Here is a 20,293-nt window from a genome sequence, read left to right on the forward strand (position 1 = left end):
AAGGAACACAAATGCATGAACAGTTGTGTCCAAATGTTTGACTGGTATTGTATTTAAAACTTTTTTTTCAATATTAACTTCATTTTTGCAGTTTCTTTACTGGACTGGAACCTGCCATCATTTCATGATGAGGTAGGGGACCCCTTACCATTTTTTAAAATTATTTTTTAATGGCGTGGGGGATCCCTCTATTCTTAATAATCAACCTTGCTAAAGCTGATAGCTGAGCGTTGTAGCCTGCAGCTGTCAGATTTGCCTGGATGGTTATCAAAAAGACAGAGGAACCCATGCATTTTTTTTGTAATTATTTATTTAGAGCACAGGTGACTCTCATACTCTCATCAACGGTCGCCTGCTCTCACTATTATTAGTGGCAGCAGGCTTAGGCTGATGACAGTGGTAGTCCAATCAACTGATGCCAGTAACCAGAGTTAAATTTTTTACCTCCCATCACAGCTGCAGGCTCATGCTGTTCGTTGACAGGGTGGGAGGTATGGCTCTCTGACCAGCGGTAATGATGGTAATCACTGGATTTTCTGGCCTCCCATTCAAATGAATGGGGTCTGTGTTCGGGTATTGATCTGCTACCCAATCCAAACTCTTTTTAACTGTTCGGCAAACCCACCGGACCCAAAAGTCCAGGGGTTCACCCATCACTAATTGTAAGAAATTGATTCATGCAAACAGCAGTGATTGGAAGCAGCAAAGGAGTTAAAATGTATTTACATATTGCTCTAGTAAGTAGACACTGTACTGCTATAGTAATCTTTACGTGGTGAATACAGTGTGCTCACTGAATGGTCTGTAGGCAACATTTTCTAGTAAGTAAAGTATACAAATGTTAAACCTCTATGAAAACAGTCTATGATACTGCCCTTAGATACCTTACACAACAATGAGGAAAAAAACACAAGAACTAATACAAGAGTTGCACTGTATTTAAAGTATGTGTGTCTGTGTCACCTCTGAATTCAAGAAAAGCTCAAGAACAGTGATTCCTTATATGGAATCTGTCAATAGAATTTTCCCTCCTAAGTTAATCAAATGGGCATGTACAGTAGGTCATAGGAAGCTGAATAATATTATACCTTGATATCTGTGATCACATGTCTTATTCCTTAGAAATCCATGTTTTCTCTTTTCTGTAAATGAGCTGTTCCAGATTGTGGGTGTGGACACTGGTCTGCATGAGAATTTGCCTCTAGAGATTATTTTAAATGGATGAGTTACCAGTTTGAGACAAGTAACTAGCACAAAAAAAAGTAGAGCTCAACTTTGTCTCATTATAAGCACATTAGCGGCTGCAGATCTCACAGATCTGCTGTATTGTAAAACTTTCTAAACTGGTTTCCTGTGAGATGAAAACTAAATCACGGAGAGGAGACTGCAACTGTGTCAGTTATAATCACACACAGATCTGCAGTGAGATCAGGAGAGCAAAGAGTGGCCTTTACACATCACACTGGTAACTCCTCCTTTTATGTAAAATAATCTCTGGAGGCCGATTCTCATGCAGAACAATGTTGGGACCATAGCCATGAACTGCTCATTTACATATAAAACCAATGTAGATTTCTCTGGAATAAGATATTGTATCATAGATATCGAGGTATCATTTTAGTGAACTTCCTTTGACCTACAGACAGATTTCCCCTTAAGGCTGTGTTCACACACAGTGTTTTTTTTAGCGGTTTTTACTGAGGTTTTCGCTATAAAACCGCTAAAAATAAGCTGCACAGTCATTTCTAAGCATTTTGCACTTTTTGTGCACATTGATGCGTTTTTTACCGCGAAAAAAACGCATCGCGGTAAAAAACGCAGCATGCTCATTAATTTTGCAGATTTTTCCGCGGTTTTGGATTCTTCCATGCATTTAGAAACTGCTGCGGTAAAAAACGCATCAAAACCGCGCAAAAAACACGTAAAAACCGCCGCGGAAAAATAGGTGCGGTTTCTGGGAAGGGATTCAGTTTTTTGTGCAGAAATTTTCTGCAACGTGTGCACTTAGACTAACACAATAAGACTCATTTTATTTTCAACGTTATCTTCAGAAAATTGATGAACATTCTACACATCTATTTGACTTTGCATAACTGCTTGAATGGCTCTTTTATATATTTATTTAATATCTTTTGCGCTTTTACATATCTAAGCATCGTCTCTAACTTTACCTTCACAGTGAGGAGGGTAATTGCTCCAGCCAGTAGCTGTGCACTGTCGAGTTCTCTCTCTGCTCGCCAGGCGATACCTAAAAATCATATTGCATACAGTTATTTATACATTGAAATGTCGGATTCTTTGCAGTAAAAAAAACCACAACAAAATTATGCATAACATATCAGATTGCATATAATTTTGAGTTTATCTACAGCTCTGGCAAAAATTAAGAGACCACCACATCAAAACCCTGTCATGGGCAGCCCATTCTCCAGACCTGAACCCCATTGAAAACCTCTGAAATGTAATTAAGAGGATGATGGATAGTCACAAGCCATCAAACAAAAAAGAACTGCTTACATTTTTGCTCCAGGAGCAGTGTGAAAGACTGGTGGAAAGCATGCCAAGACGCATGAAAGCTGTGATTAGAAATCATGGTTATTCCACAAAATATTGATTTCTGAACTCTTCCTGAGTTAAAACATTAGTATTGTTTCTAAATGGTTATGAACTTGTTTTCTTTGCGATATTTGAGGTCTGAAAGTACTGGTTCTTTTATTTATTTTTGACCATTTCTCATTTTTAGAAAAAAATACAAAATTTATTGCTTGTAAATTTGGAAACATGCTGTCAGCAGTTTATAGAATAAAAGAACAATTTACAAAAATATACCTATAAAGAGAAAAATCAGACAAAAACTGAACGTTTTGCGGTGGTTTCTTAATTTTTGCCAGAGTTGTAGGTTGCTTCATTGAAGATAAAATGATCAAACTCCCCACAATAGCACAATTAACACTGGCAACATCACTTTTGGTTTATTTAATGTCCAGTTATTGCAAAACATAAATGCTGCAACATCTATTACTAAATCCTAAATATAAAGTACGATCTATTGTGAAATGTTTAATACTAATATTTTTTCTATGCAGAGTTAATCCTATTGCAGACAGTGGGAGAAGTGTTGTAAAATTCACAGTTAGAACTGAGGGTAAATAGTATATGCAGTTCTATTTTCTAGTGTTAATTTAAGGAAAGTTATTAAAGGGAATCTGTAAGTTTAAACTCCCCTAACCTGAGTGAATGAGCATGCAGACTTGTGAAATATTAACTCATTAGTAACTTTTATAATGTCAAGCTGTTGCCTGCATTTTGAGAAATCCTCATTTCTAGCAGTATGCAAATAAAGTATTAGTGCAGTAGGTGGGAAAATGCACTTAACAAAACTTTGCTTCCTTGGGTTACTAACATTCTCGGTGCCTCTCTGTTGATCAATAACTAATGTGCATCTGATGACAGGCACCAAGCAGGAAATCATATGTCTGCACTTTTCTATTTTGTTGCACTCTCTCATCAGCTGATGCCTGTGATTGACAGTAATCTTTTTATCGCTGGTTATAACTGCTGGATCTGATGGCCTGGGAACTACAGCTCTCTGACTGGCGGTAATAATCTAACCGCCGATCAGAGCAATTGGTGTTTCTCATGCTGTCATACAGATGACAGTGTGGGAAACACCCATTGCTTTGGGAGTTAAATTCAAACAGTAGCACAGACTTTCTGGAGATGCCTGTGTTCAGGGTCCTTGCATGAACATTAAGTGTTCAGTACTGACCCAGAACTTTACTGTTCGGGTTAGCTCATCTTTAGTGTCTATATGTGTTAATTTATGCGTTTGTCTATCCCATTGTTTGGTTTAGGTTCATGAGACCTTTTTACATTTTTAAACACCTGACAAAAGTTAAAGGGGTATTACCATATCCAAGATCCTATCTCAATATGTAGTAAGTGTAATAATAATAATATTAGCAAATACCTCCAATTAGTAATGAATACCTAAGGTTCTGCAATGCCTGCACAGGAGGAAAGAGAGGTAGCGAATCAGAAAAACTATGCTACATTTCTAATTGGAGGTATTTGCTAATATTATCATTACACCTACTACATATTAGGATAGGATCTTGGAGATGGGAATACCCCTTTATGTTTTAATAGCCACTGATCCGGGATATTACGTATCGAAATGCTCCCTATTGAGAGTCTATCAGTGTTTCTTGAAAGGCTCTCAGCATAGTTTGTAAAAGTCGATTCTGTATCTCCAAGTGTTTGAGCTGTGATAGAGGGACAGCAGCACCTCAACAGGCTAACATTGACTGAGCACATTGCTCATTGATTTGTAAAGTCACAAAACTATTGAAAGGTCCATAGAGCAAAAGGAAGCTGATGGTCCTACGTGGTATGGTCCTTATTCCTCAGGGATTTAACTTCCTCTATCTTTGTTAACTATATGTAGAGACAATTTTCCTCAGACTGATTGTTGACCCCTATTATACCATTTTAAATATATTGCATAAAACAAATAATTTAACTTCACAAAGTCCAGTTGGTTTAACCATTATCCAGCACCTCTCAACTGTAGACAAGTCATGTAGGTAATTTTCACCTCTATAGTGATGCTTTTTGGATTCTATTCCAAAAAGACTTTCCCTCCATTCTACTAATATAATAATAATAATTTTATTTCTATAGTGCCAACATATTCCGCAGCACTTTACATTATAGAGGGGACTTCAACAGATAATAGACATTACAGCATACCAATAAACACATAAATCAAAACAGATACCAAGAGGAATGAGGGCCCTGCTCACAAGCTTACAATCTATAAGGAAAAAGGGGAGACACGAAAGGTGGATGGTAACAATTGCTTTTATTGTTCGGACCAGCCATAGTGTAAGAATCGGGTGTTCCTGTTGCTGCATGAACCAGTTAACAGTCTAAATATGTAACAGTGCAGACACACAGGGCTATTAAATGCATAAAGCATGTGAGAACATGATGTGAGGAACCTGGTTATGGTAAAAATTTTTGAATGAGCTACACAGGGATATTTAGGTTAATGCGTTGAGGCGATAGGCCAGTCTGAACATATGTGTTTTTAGGGCACGCTTAAAACTGTGGGGATGGGGGATTAATCTTTTTAACCTGGGTAGTGCATTCCAAAGAATTGGCACAGCATGTGAAAAGTCTTGGAGACGGGAGTGGGAGGTTCTGATTATTGAGGATGTTAACCTCAGGTCATTAGGAAAATGGAGAGCACAGGTAGGGTGGTAGGCTGAGACGAGGGAGGAGATGTAGGGTGGTGCTGAGCCATGGAGTGCTTTGTGGGTGAGGGTAATAAGTTTATTCCGAATTCTGGAGTGGATGGGTAACCAGTGTAAGGACTGGCACGAGGTAGAGGAATCGGTATAACGATTGGTGAGGAATGTGATCCTAGCTGTGGCATTCTGGATGGATTGGAGAGGGGAGAGTTTGGTAAGAGGGAGATTGATTAGTTGAGCGTTACAATAGTTCAGACAAGAATGAATAAGAGAAACAGTAAGAGTTTTTCAGAGTCAAATGTAAGAAAGGGTCAAATTCTAGAAATGTTTTTGAGGTGCAGATAACAAGAGCGAGCCAGCTATCAGATGTAGGGGGTGAATGAAAGCTCGGAATCAAGTATGACCCCCAAGACAGCGGGCAGGTTGCTGGGGAGTAATGGTGGAACCACACACGGAAATGGCTGTCGGGCATAGGTAGGTTAGTAGAGGGAAGAAACACGAGGAGTTCAGTTTTTGACGGTTCAGTTTCAGATAGAGGGAGGACATGATGTTAGAGACGGCGGTAAGACAATCACTGTTGTTTTCCAAAAAGGCAGGCATAATATCAGAAGTGTATAATTGTGTGTCATTAGCATAGAGATGGTACTGAAACACAAATCTACTATCTACTGATTTCTTGACCAATAGGGGCAGTATACAAAGAGAAGAGGAGGGGGCCTAGAACCGATCCTTGAGTCACCCCAACAGTAAGGGGAAGATGACAGGAGGAGCCAGCAAAAGATACAGTAAAGGAGCCGTCAGAGAGATAGGAGGAGAACCAGGAGAGAACGGCGTCCTTGAGGCCGATGGAACGGCGCATAGTGAGGAGGAGCTGATGATCAACAGTGTCAAATGATGCGGAGAGATCCAAGAGAATCAGCATGGAGTAGTGACAATTAGATTAAGCTGTTAAAAGGTAATCAGAGACTTTAGTGAGGACAGTTTCAGTAGAGTGAAGGAGCCAAAACTGGATTATAGAGGGTCGAGGAGAGATAACTCTCAGAGATAAGTAATGGCTGTATGATGGAATGCTTAAATGAGGAAGGAAAGATACCGGAAGAGAGAGAGAAGTTAAATATTTTTGTTATGTGAGTGGTGACAGCAGGGGAAAGGGACTGGAGAAGATGTGATGGAATGGGGTCACTGGTGCAAGTGGTAGGGCGAGAAGATGCAAGGAGCCTGATTACTTCTTCTTCTGTTACTGGTTCAAAATCAGAGTGTGAGCTAGATGCAGTGGGGGAAGGAGGACAATGCATGGTATGAGGTGTTTGGGAGATAATTTCCTGTCAGATATGGTCAATTTTTTTCTTTCAAATAATTAGCCAGATCGTCAGCATAGGGATCTGTGGTTGGGGCCTGCACTCCTTGGTAGAGTAGGGAATGAAAAGTGTCAAAGAGACATTTTGGGTTATTGGACAGTGAGGTGATGAGGGTGTTGAAATAGGTTTGTTTTGAGAGGTGAAGGGCAGTGTTGTATGTTTTAAGCATAAACTTATAATGGATGAAATCTACGGGTAGATTGGATTTTCTCCACAGACGTTCGGCGCACCTGGACCACGCTGTAGGAAGCGTGTTTTCAGCGTGTGCCAGGGTTGTAGCCATCTGTGCCTAGTTGTTCTATGTATAGAAGTTGCAGTTTCATCCAGGGCACTTTGAAGTGTTTCACTGCAATGCTTCAGTGCAGAATTAGGACAAGAGAGGGAGGAGATAGGGGCCAATGATGACTGCAAGTTCTTCATAAGTTTCTGGGTGTTAATGGCCTGTATGTTTCTTAAAGTGTGGAAAGTGGGGGTGACTTGGGTGGGATGGCAGTTCTTGATAGAGACTGATAGAAGGTTGTGATCAGAGAGTGGGAGAGGGGAGTTTGTGAAATCATCCACTGAGCAAAGCCAGGAGAAGTCGAGGGAGTTTACATCTTCATGCATGGGGGGTTAGTATGCTGTGAGAGGCGGGAAGAGGAAGTTAGAGATAAAAGGTGAGAAACAGATGGTGAGAGGGGAAGAACAATGGAAATGTTAAAGTCTCCCATGATGAGGGTGGGGATGTCACAGGAGAGATAGTGTGGAAGCCAGGTGGCAAATTGTTCCAGAAACTGATGGCAGGGGCACGGAGGACGATACACCACCGCCACTCGCATGGAGAAGGGGATGTAGAATCTGACAGCATGGACCTCGAAAGAAGGGAAGACAAGTGAGTGTACTTGAGGGATAGCCTGAAAGGTACATTTGGGTGATAGGCGCAAATCAACTCCTCCACCTGCTCTGTTGTCCGATCTTGGGGTATGGGAGTAGTGTAGTCAACCATATGAAAGAACAGCAGCAGTGGTGGTGTCTGACTGCTGGATCCAGGTTTCAGTAAGAGCCAGAAGGTTAAGATAAACTGAAAGAAGAAGTCATGGCTGAAGGAGAGTTAATTACAATAAATATGAACCTCCTTGCATGGCTGTAGAAGGGAGGCTCCATAAAACCTTTTTTGATGTTATTAGCATGTTCTTTTAGCCTCATCCATAATTCACTCACTCACATTCATTTGAACTGACAACACAAATCTTCATCAGGAAAACCAGTTGAGACACTCTTCAGTACCGATGTATTCATTTAACTTTTGCACAACTGGAGCTCTATATTATCAGGTAGCAACTAGGAATTTTATTGACTTGTATACTCAGTTTTATAGTATTTTATAGTTATACAGGTGGGACCACAGTGCACATTGTAATTTCTTTTTATTAATTCCTGTATCCCTATTAGCATAGGTTCGACAGATCCCTTGTTGCTTGTTGCAGCAGTGGTAAACACATCTAGGTGGGAGTACTGAGTTTTTACTGTTTTTGACATTTTTTTTAATCAATTACATCATGTTTTGCTGGGCTACATGTTCATATGAATGGTTTAGAGAAGTCAAAATTAATGACAGATTCCCTTTGAAACAAGTGGTAAGTGGTTAACTTGGACTTAACTCACCCTTCATCACAAGCGTATTCAACAATAGCTCCAAAAACAAATTCCTCCTCATTTCTCAACTCAAATGATCCAAATGGTATATCACCTGGGTGCCCACATGGCTTTTCTGTATATAAAATAGAATAATTTTAATGCACAATATTCAATATTGTAATCAAAATGTATCATATTAAGATCATTTATTGGTTGTTACATTTTTATAGGTGTTCAAAGTTGCTACACAGTTCCCATTTACCGTACTTAAAGTGGGGAAATCCAACTTTATACCAAACAGCAGGAAATATATACTCGTAGGAATATGCTCTCACAGATCTACTCCAAAATTGTCATAAAAAATTCTTCAAATACACTTAAATGCCTAAAAAGGACCACATGATACACCATCAGTTTACAGAGGCAAAAATGCTTTACTTTCTTTTATCCGGTGTAATTACACTTTGATGAATAGCAATAGTATTTAGCTTTGGGATCTCTCACTGTTAGGCCGGGATCACACATGCTAGAAACACGGCCGAGTCTCGCATGTTAATACTCGGCACTGCCGCCAGCACTCGGATCGGAGCGTGCGGCCGCATAGCAATACATGGAGCCGCACACCACTCATGAGTGCCAGCAGCAGTGCCGGGTACTAACATGTGAGACTCGGCCGTGTTTCTCGCATGTGTGATATATGTGTGATCCCGGCCTTACTCTGATTTTATTGTCTAGGATTCTGTGTTAATTATTATTATTATATCCTATTTTGCCTCTTCAGTTGAATACACATGTATTGTACATTGTATTGAATTCTTATGTATTGTATACTGTGCTTATACTTAACGAATAAGGTTTTGTACACATTAATGTCATGGCTTCTATTTAATGCAGAAGAAATAACTATGCGCTGGATCTGTACTTAAATGCATAACTCCTAATACCTGAATATTTGTGAAATGTCCATAAAAGCTCCCAGAAAAATCTGTTGTTTGGAACAAATTTCACCAACTATCTTTGAGGTCTGTAAGAAGGTCAGAGAAGATGGTTGGTATGCTTTCTCTGACAAACTGGCCAGTGTGAAGAAAACCTGAACTAAACACTTACTGCCTTGTTTCTCCACTGATCATAATTGATTGCTGGAGGTTCCAGCACGGGAACACACTATTGTCAAAGACCCTATTAAAATTATACATTGTCCAGAGGAGAATAAAAACACCTGTTCTGCATTTTTTTACTTACGATCATTTAACTACATTTGCAATAATGTTTATTTAAAATGTTTTACACTTTTTCTTTAAATGAAGCTTTAAATGGATGATAAACTGCTAGATATAAGTTTGGACCCTTGAAATTGAATTTTTGTGTGTGTCTGTTACTCTCTCATATTTTGATATATACTATGTGAAATGAGTTTGGGCTTTGAAAGGATTTGCATCAGGGTTGTTACATATTTTTCAGCTTGATATCATTTTTACAATAATATGGCCCCAATTTGCTATTTCTGTTATTTTTTTAGTCACTTTCCTTTTTGTCTTGTATTTTTTGCCGTTTTTGGTGCCAAATTCATCAAAATGACAAATGGGATTTAGGAATTTGTCAAAAAGTAAAAAATGGGCTTTCTTCCTGTCTTGAGCTGTTATGGCAAATTTTGGCACTGTTGGACCCAAAAGTCATAAAATTGCTCCAAAATGTCAGCATAATCAAAAATTACAACAGGAGGGGACTGAAGTACAGTGCTGCCAAAGTTTGCAACTTTTAATAAAGTCGCAATTAATCAACCAAGGAAAAACACATGGAACTTGTAGGCACCGCCACAAGGCAAAATAAAAAAATTGAAAGGGACGAACACATAAAATAGACTTAAAAAAGCAGAAATATAAAAATGAATTGAGTGCAAACAAAAACAAGGCGTAAAGCACACAGGACTAGACAAAAAACAGGTTCAAGGGCAATGTTGAATCAGGGCCACAGTTAATTTTTTCCATATTAAAATATTTCACTAAAAATATGTTTCAAATTTTTGGTACTATGCAATGAGATGAAAAACCTGCACTGAAAATATGCTTTTGATAAAGATAATCTTGATAAAGAGGTGATACATTTCTATTATACATTTGTATAGACTGTAAATTGTTTTAGATAAGTTACACTGCAATACTTACTTTTGCATTCACCTTTTCTACCAAAATATTGCCATTCACCACTTATACAAGCCTTCTTGATTGTTCCTTGACGAACATATCCAGGTCGGCACTGATAAACTGCTTGTGTTCCTCCAGGATAACTCTCATTTTCCCAGTCACCTACTAATTCTGCCTCCACCATTCTTTCTGGCCTCTTGCATGAACCTAAATGCAAGTAAAAAAAATGAAGTTGAGTGATCATCATTACTAACCCACTTATTGCTACACTACATGCATAGGTGGACAACTAGAACATACTGAAAATGCATGAGTAAACTTAAATCACACTGAAAATATGCACTAATAATAAATGATTTATATGCTATAAATTCAGCAATTTTATTTGAGCTATCTTTTTAGGCCAAAACTGAATAAGGTATCTAAATTTGGATAAATGCAGTTACAATTGAGACTGCAACAGTTGCCAAATGCTTAAATGTAAAAGTGAGGCCACATCAACTAGAGATGTGAGGAGTGTAGGAGAGGGAGGACTGGGAACTTCACGGATCCAGAATGAAACCCATAGGGTTGAGCCAAATCAGAAGCAGGTCGGTGACTTTCCCTGTTGGAAGCACAGCATACCATAGAAAAAAAAGTGGGAAGGTGGCGACACACCAAGTTGTTAGGCATCTGGGTTCAGCGTCTGCTCTGCAGGAATCCAGAGCCTCACATTCTGCGGTCTCCTGCTGTCTATCTACTGCAGAGAAGATTACTTTGCAGCAGACCGCTCCAGAGACCAAGTTCCTGTGTGCTCATACTGGGCATGCTCACGAGGCGATCTCCCATTGGAGATCGGGAGTCATATGCCCAGGTCCTGCTCCAGATCTCATTGGTCCATCTCGGAGATCTGGAAGGTCGACCATGAGCTAGTATAGACTTTTCAAGTGTGAATGGTGACGGATGTATACCCGATAAATTTTCTAGCGATTGCATCTCCTTTAGGGGTTTCGTGAGCCAGTGCTCTATCCAGCTGGAGTTACTGGCTGCGCGATTCCCTACAGAACGGGCTAAGGTGGGGTTTATTATTTCCCTTCTGTCGGGCAGGGCGTTGGAGTGGGCCACGCCACTGTGGGAGCGTGGTGACCCTGAGGTTCGGACCGCTGCTCAGTTCTTAACATCTATCAAGCAGGTTTTCCTGGGACCATGGGTCACGCACGATACCTCTCTTTAGCTCCTTGCATTAACTCAGGGATGCCTCTTGGTCAGGCAGTATGCCGTTCGTTTTCGGACACTGGCTTCCGAGCTGGAGTGGTCTGATAGAGCCCTCATCCCTGTGTTTTGGAGAGGTTTAGCTGAGCATGTAAAGGATGCTCTGTCTACCAGAGAGGCTCCTGGAAGACTGGAGGAGCTGATTGCCATTGCCACCCGTATTGATCTCCGTTTCTTGGAGCGCGGGCTGGAGCGTGCTCAATCCAGACGGAGGGTTACTCCGGCTCCCAACTTCTTTGAACCTCTGGAATCACCCGAGCCAGAGTGTTCACTCGCATAGCCCATGGAGGTGTCTTGCGCCAGTCTCAAGGCGCGTCCGGCACTAAGCTCCACTTGCGGCTACCACTGTCAGCACTTTGTTCCCCAGGATAACGGGGCCCCGCAATGGCCAAACTCTGTGCCGCCGGGCAAGATCTTTGTCCCCCCTCGCCTTCGGCCGAAGGTTCTCGCGTGGGCACATGCATCCAGGGCGGGTGGTCACTGTGGCTACATACAGACCACAAAACTCCTGGCAGGGTCATATTGGTGACCGCACAGGGCTCGGGACATTAAAAAATATATTCAGACATGCGCCTCATGTGCCCGGGATAGCCTCCTTAAACAGAGAGTGGAAACGTCTGCTGACACACCGTGGCGTTCCACTTCAACCTATGTTCCGGACGGTTTTGCCGCTCCCGTTTTCTCCCACGTGTCCCTTCTTAAACCTGGCGATCTTGCAACCTCTGATACCTTCCACGAGTCCCGGTTTTCTGTGTCATCTCCTGGGACATCAGACTCGCCTTCGGACGAGTCTGAGACCTATGCCTCTGATGGGCACAAGGTGGTGGATTGGAAGGCTCAGAGGGGAGGGGGCCCTAGTAGGGGGTAATGTTAGGCATCTGGGTTCTGCATCTGCTCTGCAGGAATCCAGAGCCTCACATTCTGCGGTCTCCTGCTGTCTATCTACTGAAGAGAAAATTACTTTGCAGCAGACCGCTCCAGAGACTAAGTTCCTCTGTGCTCCTACTGGGCATGCTCATGAGGCAATCTCCCATTGGAGATCAGGAGTCATGTGCCCAGATCTCATTGGTCCATCTCGGAGATCTGGAAGGTCCCGCACGGCTATAAAAAGCGCGCATGACCGTTCGGCCATGCGCTAGTATAGACTTTTCAAGCTAATGTGTGAATGTTGATGGAGGACTCTGGTGACTGACTCATTTGAAACCCCTTCCCTTTTGATATTACGCATGTGGATAGGGAATTAGTGCAGCAGTCAGCGCCAGTCAGTGGCAAGCCTTAGGCCACTGTGCACACCGCACCTCTACTCTAGCGTCCGACATTGCTCCTGCTTCCTAGCTTTGTCGACTAGCGGCCGTGCCCTACGCCGCGCTGCAGTTGCAGCCCTCCTTGGCATCCGCAGTAGCGATGCCGCACACATGCTAGGTCTAGACGGACGCAACTCCTCTGCCTTGGGTCCTGCTCCTGTGACCAGATACCGTGTGTGCATTTCCCTGTGGTTTGTGACACTAACAGGCTCAGCGTTTTCGTATGTTTATGTTGCGGCGCCTCTGTGTGTGAACAGAGCCCCCTTTGCGCACTTCAGGTGAAGTCTAACCCGTGTGCATTATACCACCATTTTGCTCGTCTGTCATTACCTAGCAGTGGTGTAACATCTACTGCATGGTGGACCCCCGAGCGGCGGACGCACTTTATTATTTATTTTTACTTAGTGCGTTCATCCGTTCCTAACACAACATAGTAACATAGTAACATAGTTATTAAGGTTGAAGGGAGACTTTAAGTCCATCTAGTTCAACCCATATCCTATCCTAACTTGCCCTAACATGTTGATCCAGAGGAAGGCAAAAAAAACCCATGTGGCAAACAGTAAGCTTCACATTGGGGAAAAAAATTCCTTCCCGACTCCACATATGGCAATCAGACTAGCTCCCTGGATCAACGCAATATTAAGGAAACTAGTGTATATACCCTGTAATATTATACCTTTCAAGAAAGGCATCCAGTCCCTTCTTAAATTTTAGTAGGGAATCACTCATTACAACATCATATGGCAGAGAGTTCCATAGTCTCACTGCTCTTACAGTAAAGATTCCGCGTCTGTGAGTATGCTTAAACCTTTCCTCCAGACGTAGAGGATGCCCCCTTGTCCCCGTCACAGGTCTAAGAGTAAAAAGATCATTAGAAAGGTCTTGGTATTGTCCCCGCATATGTTTATACATTGTAATAAGATCACCCCTAAGCCTTCGATTCTCCAAACTAAATAACCCCAAGTGTAATAACCTGTCTTGGTATTGCAGACCCCCTAGTTCCCTAATAACCTTGGTCGCTCTTCTCTGCACCCGCTCCAGTTCAGCTATGTCTTTCTTATACACCGGAGACCAGAACTGTACACAGTATTCTAAGTGTGGTCGCACTAGTGACTTATATAGAGGTAAAATTATGTTCTCCTCATGAGCATTTATGCCTCTTTTAATGCATCCCATTATTTTATTTGCCTTTGCAGCAGCTGCCTGACACTGGCCGCTAAATGTGAGTTTGTCGTCCACCCATACACCCAGGTCTTTTTCAGTGACTGTTTTGCCCAGTGTTTTACAATTAAGCACATAATTATACATCTTGTTTGTTCTACCCAAGTGCATGACCTTACATTTATCCCCATTAAAGCTCATTTGCCATTTATCAGCCCAAGCTTCTAGTTTACATAAATCCTCCTGTAATATAAAATTGTCCTCCTCTGTATTGATTACCCTGCAGAGTTTAGTGTCATCTGCAAATATTGAAATTCTACTCTCTATGCCCCCTACAAGGTCATTAATAAATATGTTAAAAAGAAGCGGGCCCAAAACTGACCCCTGTGGTACCCCACTGCTAACTGTGACCCAGTCCGAGTGTGCTCCATTAATAACCACTCTTTGTTTCCTATCCCTGAGCCAGCTCTTAACCCACCTACACAAATTTTCCCCTATCCCCATTGTTCTCATTTTATGTATCAACCTTTTGTGTGGCACCGTATCAAAAGCTTTTGAAAAGTCCAAAAGTCCATGTACACCACGTCCACTGCATTCCCTTTGTCCAGACCGGAACTTACCTCTTCATAAAAGCTTATCAGATTAGTCTGACAGGAACGGTCCCTTGTAAACCCATGTTGATATTGGGTCATAAGGTTATTCTTCTCTAGATACTCCAGTATAGTATCTCTTAGTAAACCCTCCAGGATTTTACCCACAGTTGAGGTTAAACTTACTGGCCTATAATTTCCCAGTTCAGTTTTTGTCCCCTTTTTGAATATTGGCACCACATTTTCTATGCGCCAGTCCTGTGGTACAGACCCTGTTATTATGGAATCTTTAAAGATTAAAAATAATGGTCTATCTATGACTGTGCTTAATTCCTGCAGTACTCGGGGGTGTATCCAATCCTGGCCCGGGGATTTGTCAATTTTAGTGATTTTTAGACGCCGCCGTACTTCCTGCTGGATTAAGCAGGTGACATTTAACGGAGAATTTTTATCCCTGATCATGTTATCCGTCATGGGATTTTCTTGTGTAAATACTGTTGAAAAAAAGTCATTAAGCATATTGGCTTTTTCCTCATCCTCATCCACCATTTCACCCAGACTATTTTTAAGGGGACCAACACTATCATTTTTTAGCTTCTTGCTATTTATGTAGTTAAAGAATATTTTGGGATTATTTTTACTTTCTCTGGCAATGAGTCTCTCTGTCTCAATCTTTGCTGTCTTGATTTGCTTTTTACAGAATTTATTTAATTTTCTGTATTTATTTAATGCCTCATCACTACCTACTTGCTTTAATTCTCTAAATGCTTTATTTTTATCTCTTATTGCGCCCCTTACAGCTCTGAAGTTTAGTGTCCTTGTTACCCCTCTACTACACATCTTATTAAAGGATACATGAAAACTTATTAATTTGTGATCACTATTACCCAAGTGACCCTCAACCCTTACATTTGATATGCGGTCTGGCCTGTTGGTTAATATTAGGTCTAGCAGTGCCCCCCCTCTTGTTGGGTCCTGAACCAGTTGTGAAAGGTAATCGTCTCTCATAGTAGTCAAAAACCTATTACCTTTGCTGGAACTGCAGGTTTCGGTTCCCCAATGTATTTCAGGGTAGTTGAAGTCCCCCATAATAATGACTTCTCCTTGAGTTGCAGCTTCATCTATTTGCTTTATGAGGATATTCTCTGTTGCTTCCATTATTTTTGGAGACTTATAACAAACCCCTATCAGTAATTTATTATTTTTCCCCCCTCCCCTTATCTCTACCCACAGGGACTCTACATTTTCATTAGATTCAAATATATTATCACGAAGGATGGGTTTTAAGGATGATTTTACATATAAACACACACCTCCCCCTCGCTTATTTGTTCGGTCATTTCTGAACAGACTATAGCCCTGTAAATTAACCGCCCAGTCATGGTTCTCGTCCAGCCATGTCTCAGATATCCCCACCATGTCATAATTATGCTCCAACAACATTAACTCCATTTCCTCCATCTTGCTGGCGAGGCTTCTGGCATTAGTATACATGCACTTTATGTATCTCTCTGTACCTCTATTCTTTCTTAAATTATTAACTGTTCTAACCCCACCCCCCATGCCACCCCCACCCCCAATGTCATTATTTGTGCCCAGGTCTCTATCTGCACTGTCTTCCCCTCCTATAAAAGGAATACCCTCCCCCCAGTCCCTAGTTTAAACACTCCTCCAACCTTCTAGCCATTTTCTCCCCCAGCACAGCTGCACCCTCCCCATTGAGGTGCAGCCCATCCCTAGCGTAGAACCTGTAGCCAACTGAGAAGTCAGCCCAGTTCTGCAGGAACCCAAACCCCTCCTTTCTACACCAATTCCTGAGCCACTTATTAACCTCCCTAATCTCCCGTTGCCTCTCTGGCGTGGCACGTGGTACAGGAAGTATTTCCGAAAATACCACCTTTTAGGTCCTAGCTTTAAGCTTACAGCCTAATTCCCTGAAATCATCTTTAAGGACCTTCCACCTACCTCTAACTTTGTCATTTGTGCCAATGTGCACCATGACCGCTGGATCCTCACCAGCCCCTCCCAGTAATCTGTCAACCCGATCAGCGATGTGTCGGACTCGAGCGCCAGGTAGGCAGCACACCGTTCGACGATCCCTGTCTTTGTGACAGATTGCCCTATCTGTTCCTCTAATAATTGAGTCTCCCACTACCAGAACCTGTCTGGCCTGCCCTGCTCTCCTATTTCCCCCCTTACTGGAGCAGACACTCCTCCGGCTTTCAGAGGACATGCCTTGCTGCAGCAGTGCTACTCCTGCACTAACACTCCCCTCATCTGCCAACTTAGCAAACTTATTGGGGTGTGCCAGATCAGGACTAGCCTCCCTGGTGCTCTTCCCTCTACCCCACCTTCTAACTGTCACCCAGCTAGCTGCTTCACTGTCCTGCAGCTCCAACCTAGCATCCCCCCCTCATCTATCCCATTGAGCGTCTGCTCAGTGAGCAGAAGACTCCTTTCCATATTGTCTATGGATCTCAGTGTTGCCAGCTGCACATTTAGATCCATTATCTGGGCTTCCAAATGCACAACGTGCTCACATCTTGCACAGCAGTATGCACCCTCGACCGGCTGTTCAAGGATTTCATACATGCGGCAAGACGTGCACTGGATGGCATTGGCAATAGTGGAGCACATCCTAATGGGGATTGCACCAGACAATAAGATAAGTAAAAATAAGTTAAAAAAAAAAAATGTATTAATATAATTTAACAGCAATTCAGTAAGGCCTCCCTTGGAAACTCCCTGAATCCAAAGTCACTGAATCTCAAGTCACACACTTACCACAGTTCGCACTTACGCTCAGGTCACACTCAGCTCGTACACACTCGCTCAGGCAGAAGATTTAAAAGAGTTTTTTTTTTTTTGTTGTTTTTTCCCCCTTTTACCAGCACACCACCATGCTGCTCAATGCACTTCCAAAAGGTATAGATAGAATGAAAAAACTTTATTCAGGCATATGAGGCCATAATTAAAAGATGAAAAGCCTGACGCATTTCAGGTGCGTTACTGCACCCTTACTCATAGGATACATATCTGAATAAACAGTCACAATAAATAGAAAAGGAATACCTATCAAAGTCAATACAAAATCAATTGCATATGCACCAGGTGACACAGAAAGCGCTGCATTAAAACACATATTAGTAAATGTAGCTAATTATGCAAATTGTCTCTTCAGAGAGGAAGAGGACTAGAACTCTAGCGCCACCTATTGGAAGTAGCAATCCTAAAAGTCAATGTCGACCCTTTAACGGGCCTTGTTACATAACTTAGGATAAAAGCCAAGCCATGTCATGTAACAAGGCTCATTAAAGGGTCGACATGGTATTGCTGAAAATATCATCTTGTCCCGCAAAAAATGAGCTGCCATACAGTGTCATCAGCAAGAAAATAAAAAAGTTATAGCTTGCTGAATAAAGCGATGCAAAAATAATTATTTTTTATATAAAATTGTTTTATTGTATAAAATCCCCTAAACATAAAAAAATTATATAAATGAGGAAATGCTGTAATTGTACTGACTCAAAGAAAAAAACTGCTTTATGAATTTTACCACATGTGGAACGGTGTAAACGCCCATCCCCCCAAAAGAAATTCATGAAATGCTGGTTTATGTTCATTCTGCGCCCCAAAAATTGGAATAAAAAGCAATCAAAAAATGTCAGTTGCACGAAATTGATACCAATAAAAACGTCAACTCGTCCCACAAAAAATAAGACCTCACATGACTCTGTAGGTCAAAATATGGAAAAATTATAGCTCTCAATATGTGGTGATGCAAAAACTATTTTTACAATAAAAAGCGTCTTTTAGGGTGTGACAGCTGCCAAACATAAAAACCCGCCATAAATAGTAAATCAAACCCCCCGTTATCACCCCCTTAGTTAGGGAAAAATACTAAAATTAAAAGAAAATGTATTTATTTCCATTTTCCCATTATGGTTAGGGCTAGGGTTAGGGCTGAAATAAGGGTTAGTGGTGTGCTGGGGTTAGTGTTAGAGTTAGAATTGGGGGCTTCCACTGTTTAGGCACATCAGGGGCTCTCCAAACGCAACATGGCGTCTGATCTCAATTCCAGCCAATTCTGTGTTGAAAAAGTCAAACGATGCTCCTTCCCTTCCAAGCTCTGTCATGCGCCCAAACAGTGGTTTACCCCCACATATGGGGTATCAGCCTACTCAGGACAAAATGGACACCAACATTTGGGATCCAATTTTTTCTGTTACCCTTGGGAAAATAAAAAATTGGGGGCAAAAATATCATTTTTGTGGAAAAAAATATGACTTTTTTACCCTTTGCCACGACAGCACCCACATGAGAGAGGGATTCACCCATAGGAACAGGAAACCTAGAGAAATAAAAGGGGCGGTCCCCCTCTCCCCCTCAGTTGGATTCCTGTTCCTATAGGAAACCCTGGAATACATGCATAGAAGATGATTTCTGAGCCAGTGCAGCCGCCTGTGTTTTTTCTGTGAGAATAGCAGGGGCTGCGGCATCAGAAGTAGTGGTGGGGGAGCCACTGCATGCAGCCTACCCCCTCGTCTGAGCGTAATACAGGGAGGTTCCGGGTGAGCAAGGTGGCCTGGACTCCTGAGGACATGACCGGGGGCTCCGACAGGGAGAATCACTGCAGGGTCAGCGGCGGCGGCATGATTCTCAGTGCCGTGCGGCCACGCAGGTGCAGTATCGGAGGCCCGGCGTGTTTGACCCGGAAATAGCCGGAGCACTTCCAGGGGAGTCCCAGTGTGGTGGTATGGCGGCGTCACATTCAAAAAAGCCGACAGCACACAGAGCCAGTGTGTTCATTATGTCATGCCCGGCGCAAGATGTGCACCCACTGGTGGTGGAGCAGAGCAGCAGCACTAGCAAAAGAGGCAGCACAAAGAGTGCTAAAAGCAGTCACAGCAGCAGCACCAGAAGCGGCAGCACCAAGAAAAGTGGATGCTCCAGAGAGGAAGCTTCCACAGGCACAGGGCAACGAGGTAGAGAAGTGGAACTACCTACAGCCCATATGACGTCTCCGCCTCCAGAACCGATGTCGCGCGGCTTCACTGGGTGAGTGTAAAGAAGGCTCTACCTATTAAGAAGATTCCTTCCTTTTCTATACCTCTCCTTCATAGGCTAAGAAAACCCATAAATCAAAACACAGAGAATGTGCACTGTGTGCGCACCCACTTCCAGACTCATACCTTAAGAGGTTATGTCCAGGGTGCATTGGTCAAACCTTACAAGAAGAGGCTGATGTAGTGGCCACAGAAGTCAGAGCCTTGATTAGACAGGAGATTCAGGCTCTGGGGACCATTGTTTCAAAGAAGCAGGGGAGCAGGGCCCCTTCCCCAGTCTCTAGTTCAGGATCGGCAGAGGTCTTAATCTGATCTTCGGGATCCTCTGAATCATCATCAAATTCATCAGAGGATGAGGACCGAACTTGCTTCCCCCTTGACAGCATAGATAACCTCGTAAAATCCGTTAGAAATATGATGGGGTGCCCAGACACGAAAGAGTCCAGGTCCACACAGGATATAATGTTTGCCAAGCTGGCACAGAAAAAAACGCAGAACTTTTCCTATAATCTCCGCCATTAAGGGCCTTGTTAAAAAGGAATGG

General features: G+C 42.2%; 1 protein-coding gene across 3 annotated transcripts in view; it reads right to left on the minus strand.

Moving 5' to 3' along the window:
• Positions 1–20,293, minus strand: part of CFH (complement factor H) — a 712,377-nt gene that overhangs the window by 650,513 nt on the left and 41,571 nt on the right. For all 3 annotated transcript variants that reach the window (XM_073582879.1, XM_073582878.1, XM_073582877.1), the window contains exons 2-4: positions 10,396–10,581; positions 8,258–8,363; positions 2,172–2,248 (exon numbers count right to left, since the gene is read on the minus strand). In XM_073582879.1, coding sequence (XP_073438980.1) covers positions 2,172–2,248; positions 8,258–8,363; positions 10,396–10,581 — 369 coding nt within the window. The remainder of the gene's footprint in view (positions 1–2,171; positions 2,249–8,257; positions 8,364–10,395; positions 10,582–20,293) is intronic.

The sequence above is a fragment of the Dendrobates tinctorius genome, unplaced genomic scaffold (assembly GCF_039654945.1).
Source record: "Dendrobates tinctorius isolate UK_male_01 unplaced genomic scaffold, ASM3965494v1 ptg000074l, whole genome shotgun sequence".
NCBI classification, from domain to species: Eukaryota; Metazoa; Chordata; class Amphibia; order Anura; family Dendrobatidae; genus Dendrobates; species Dendrobates tinctorius.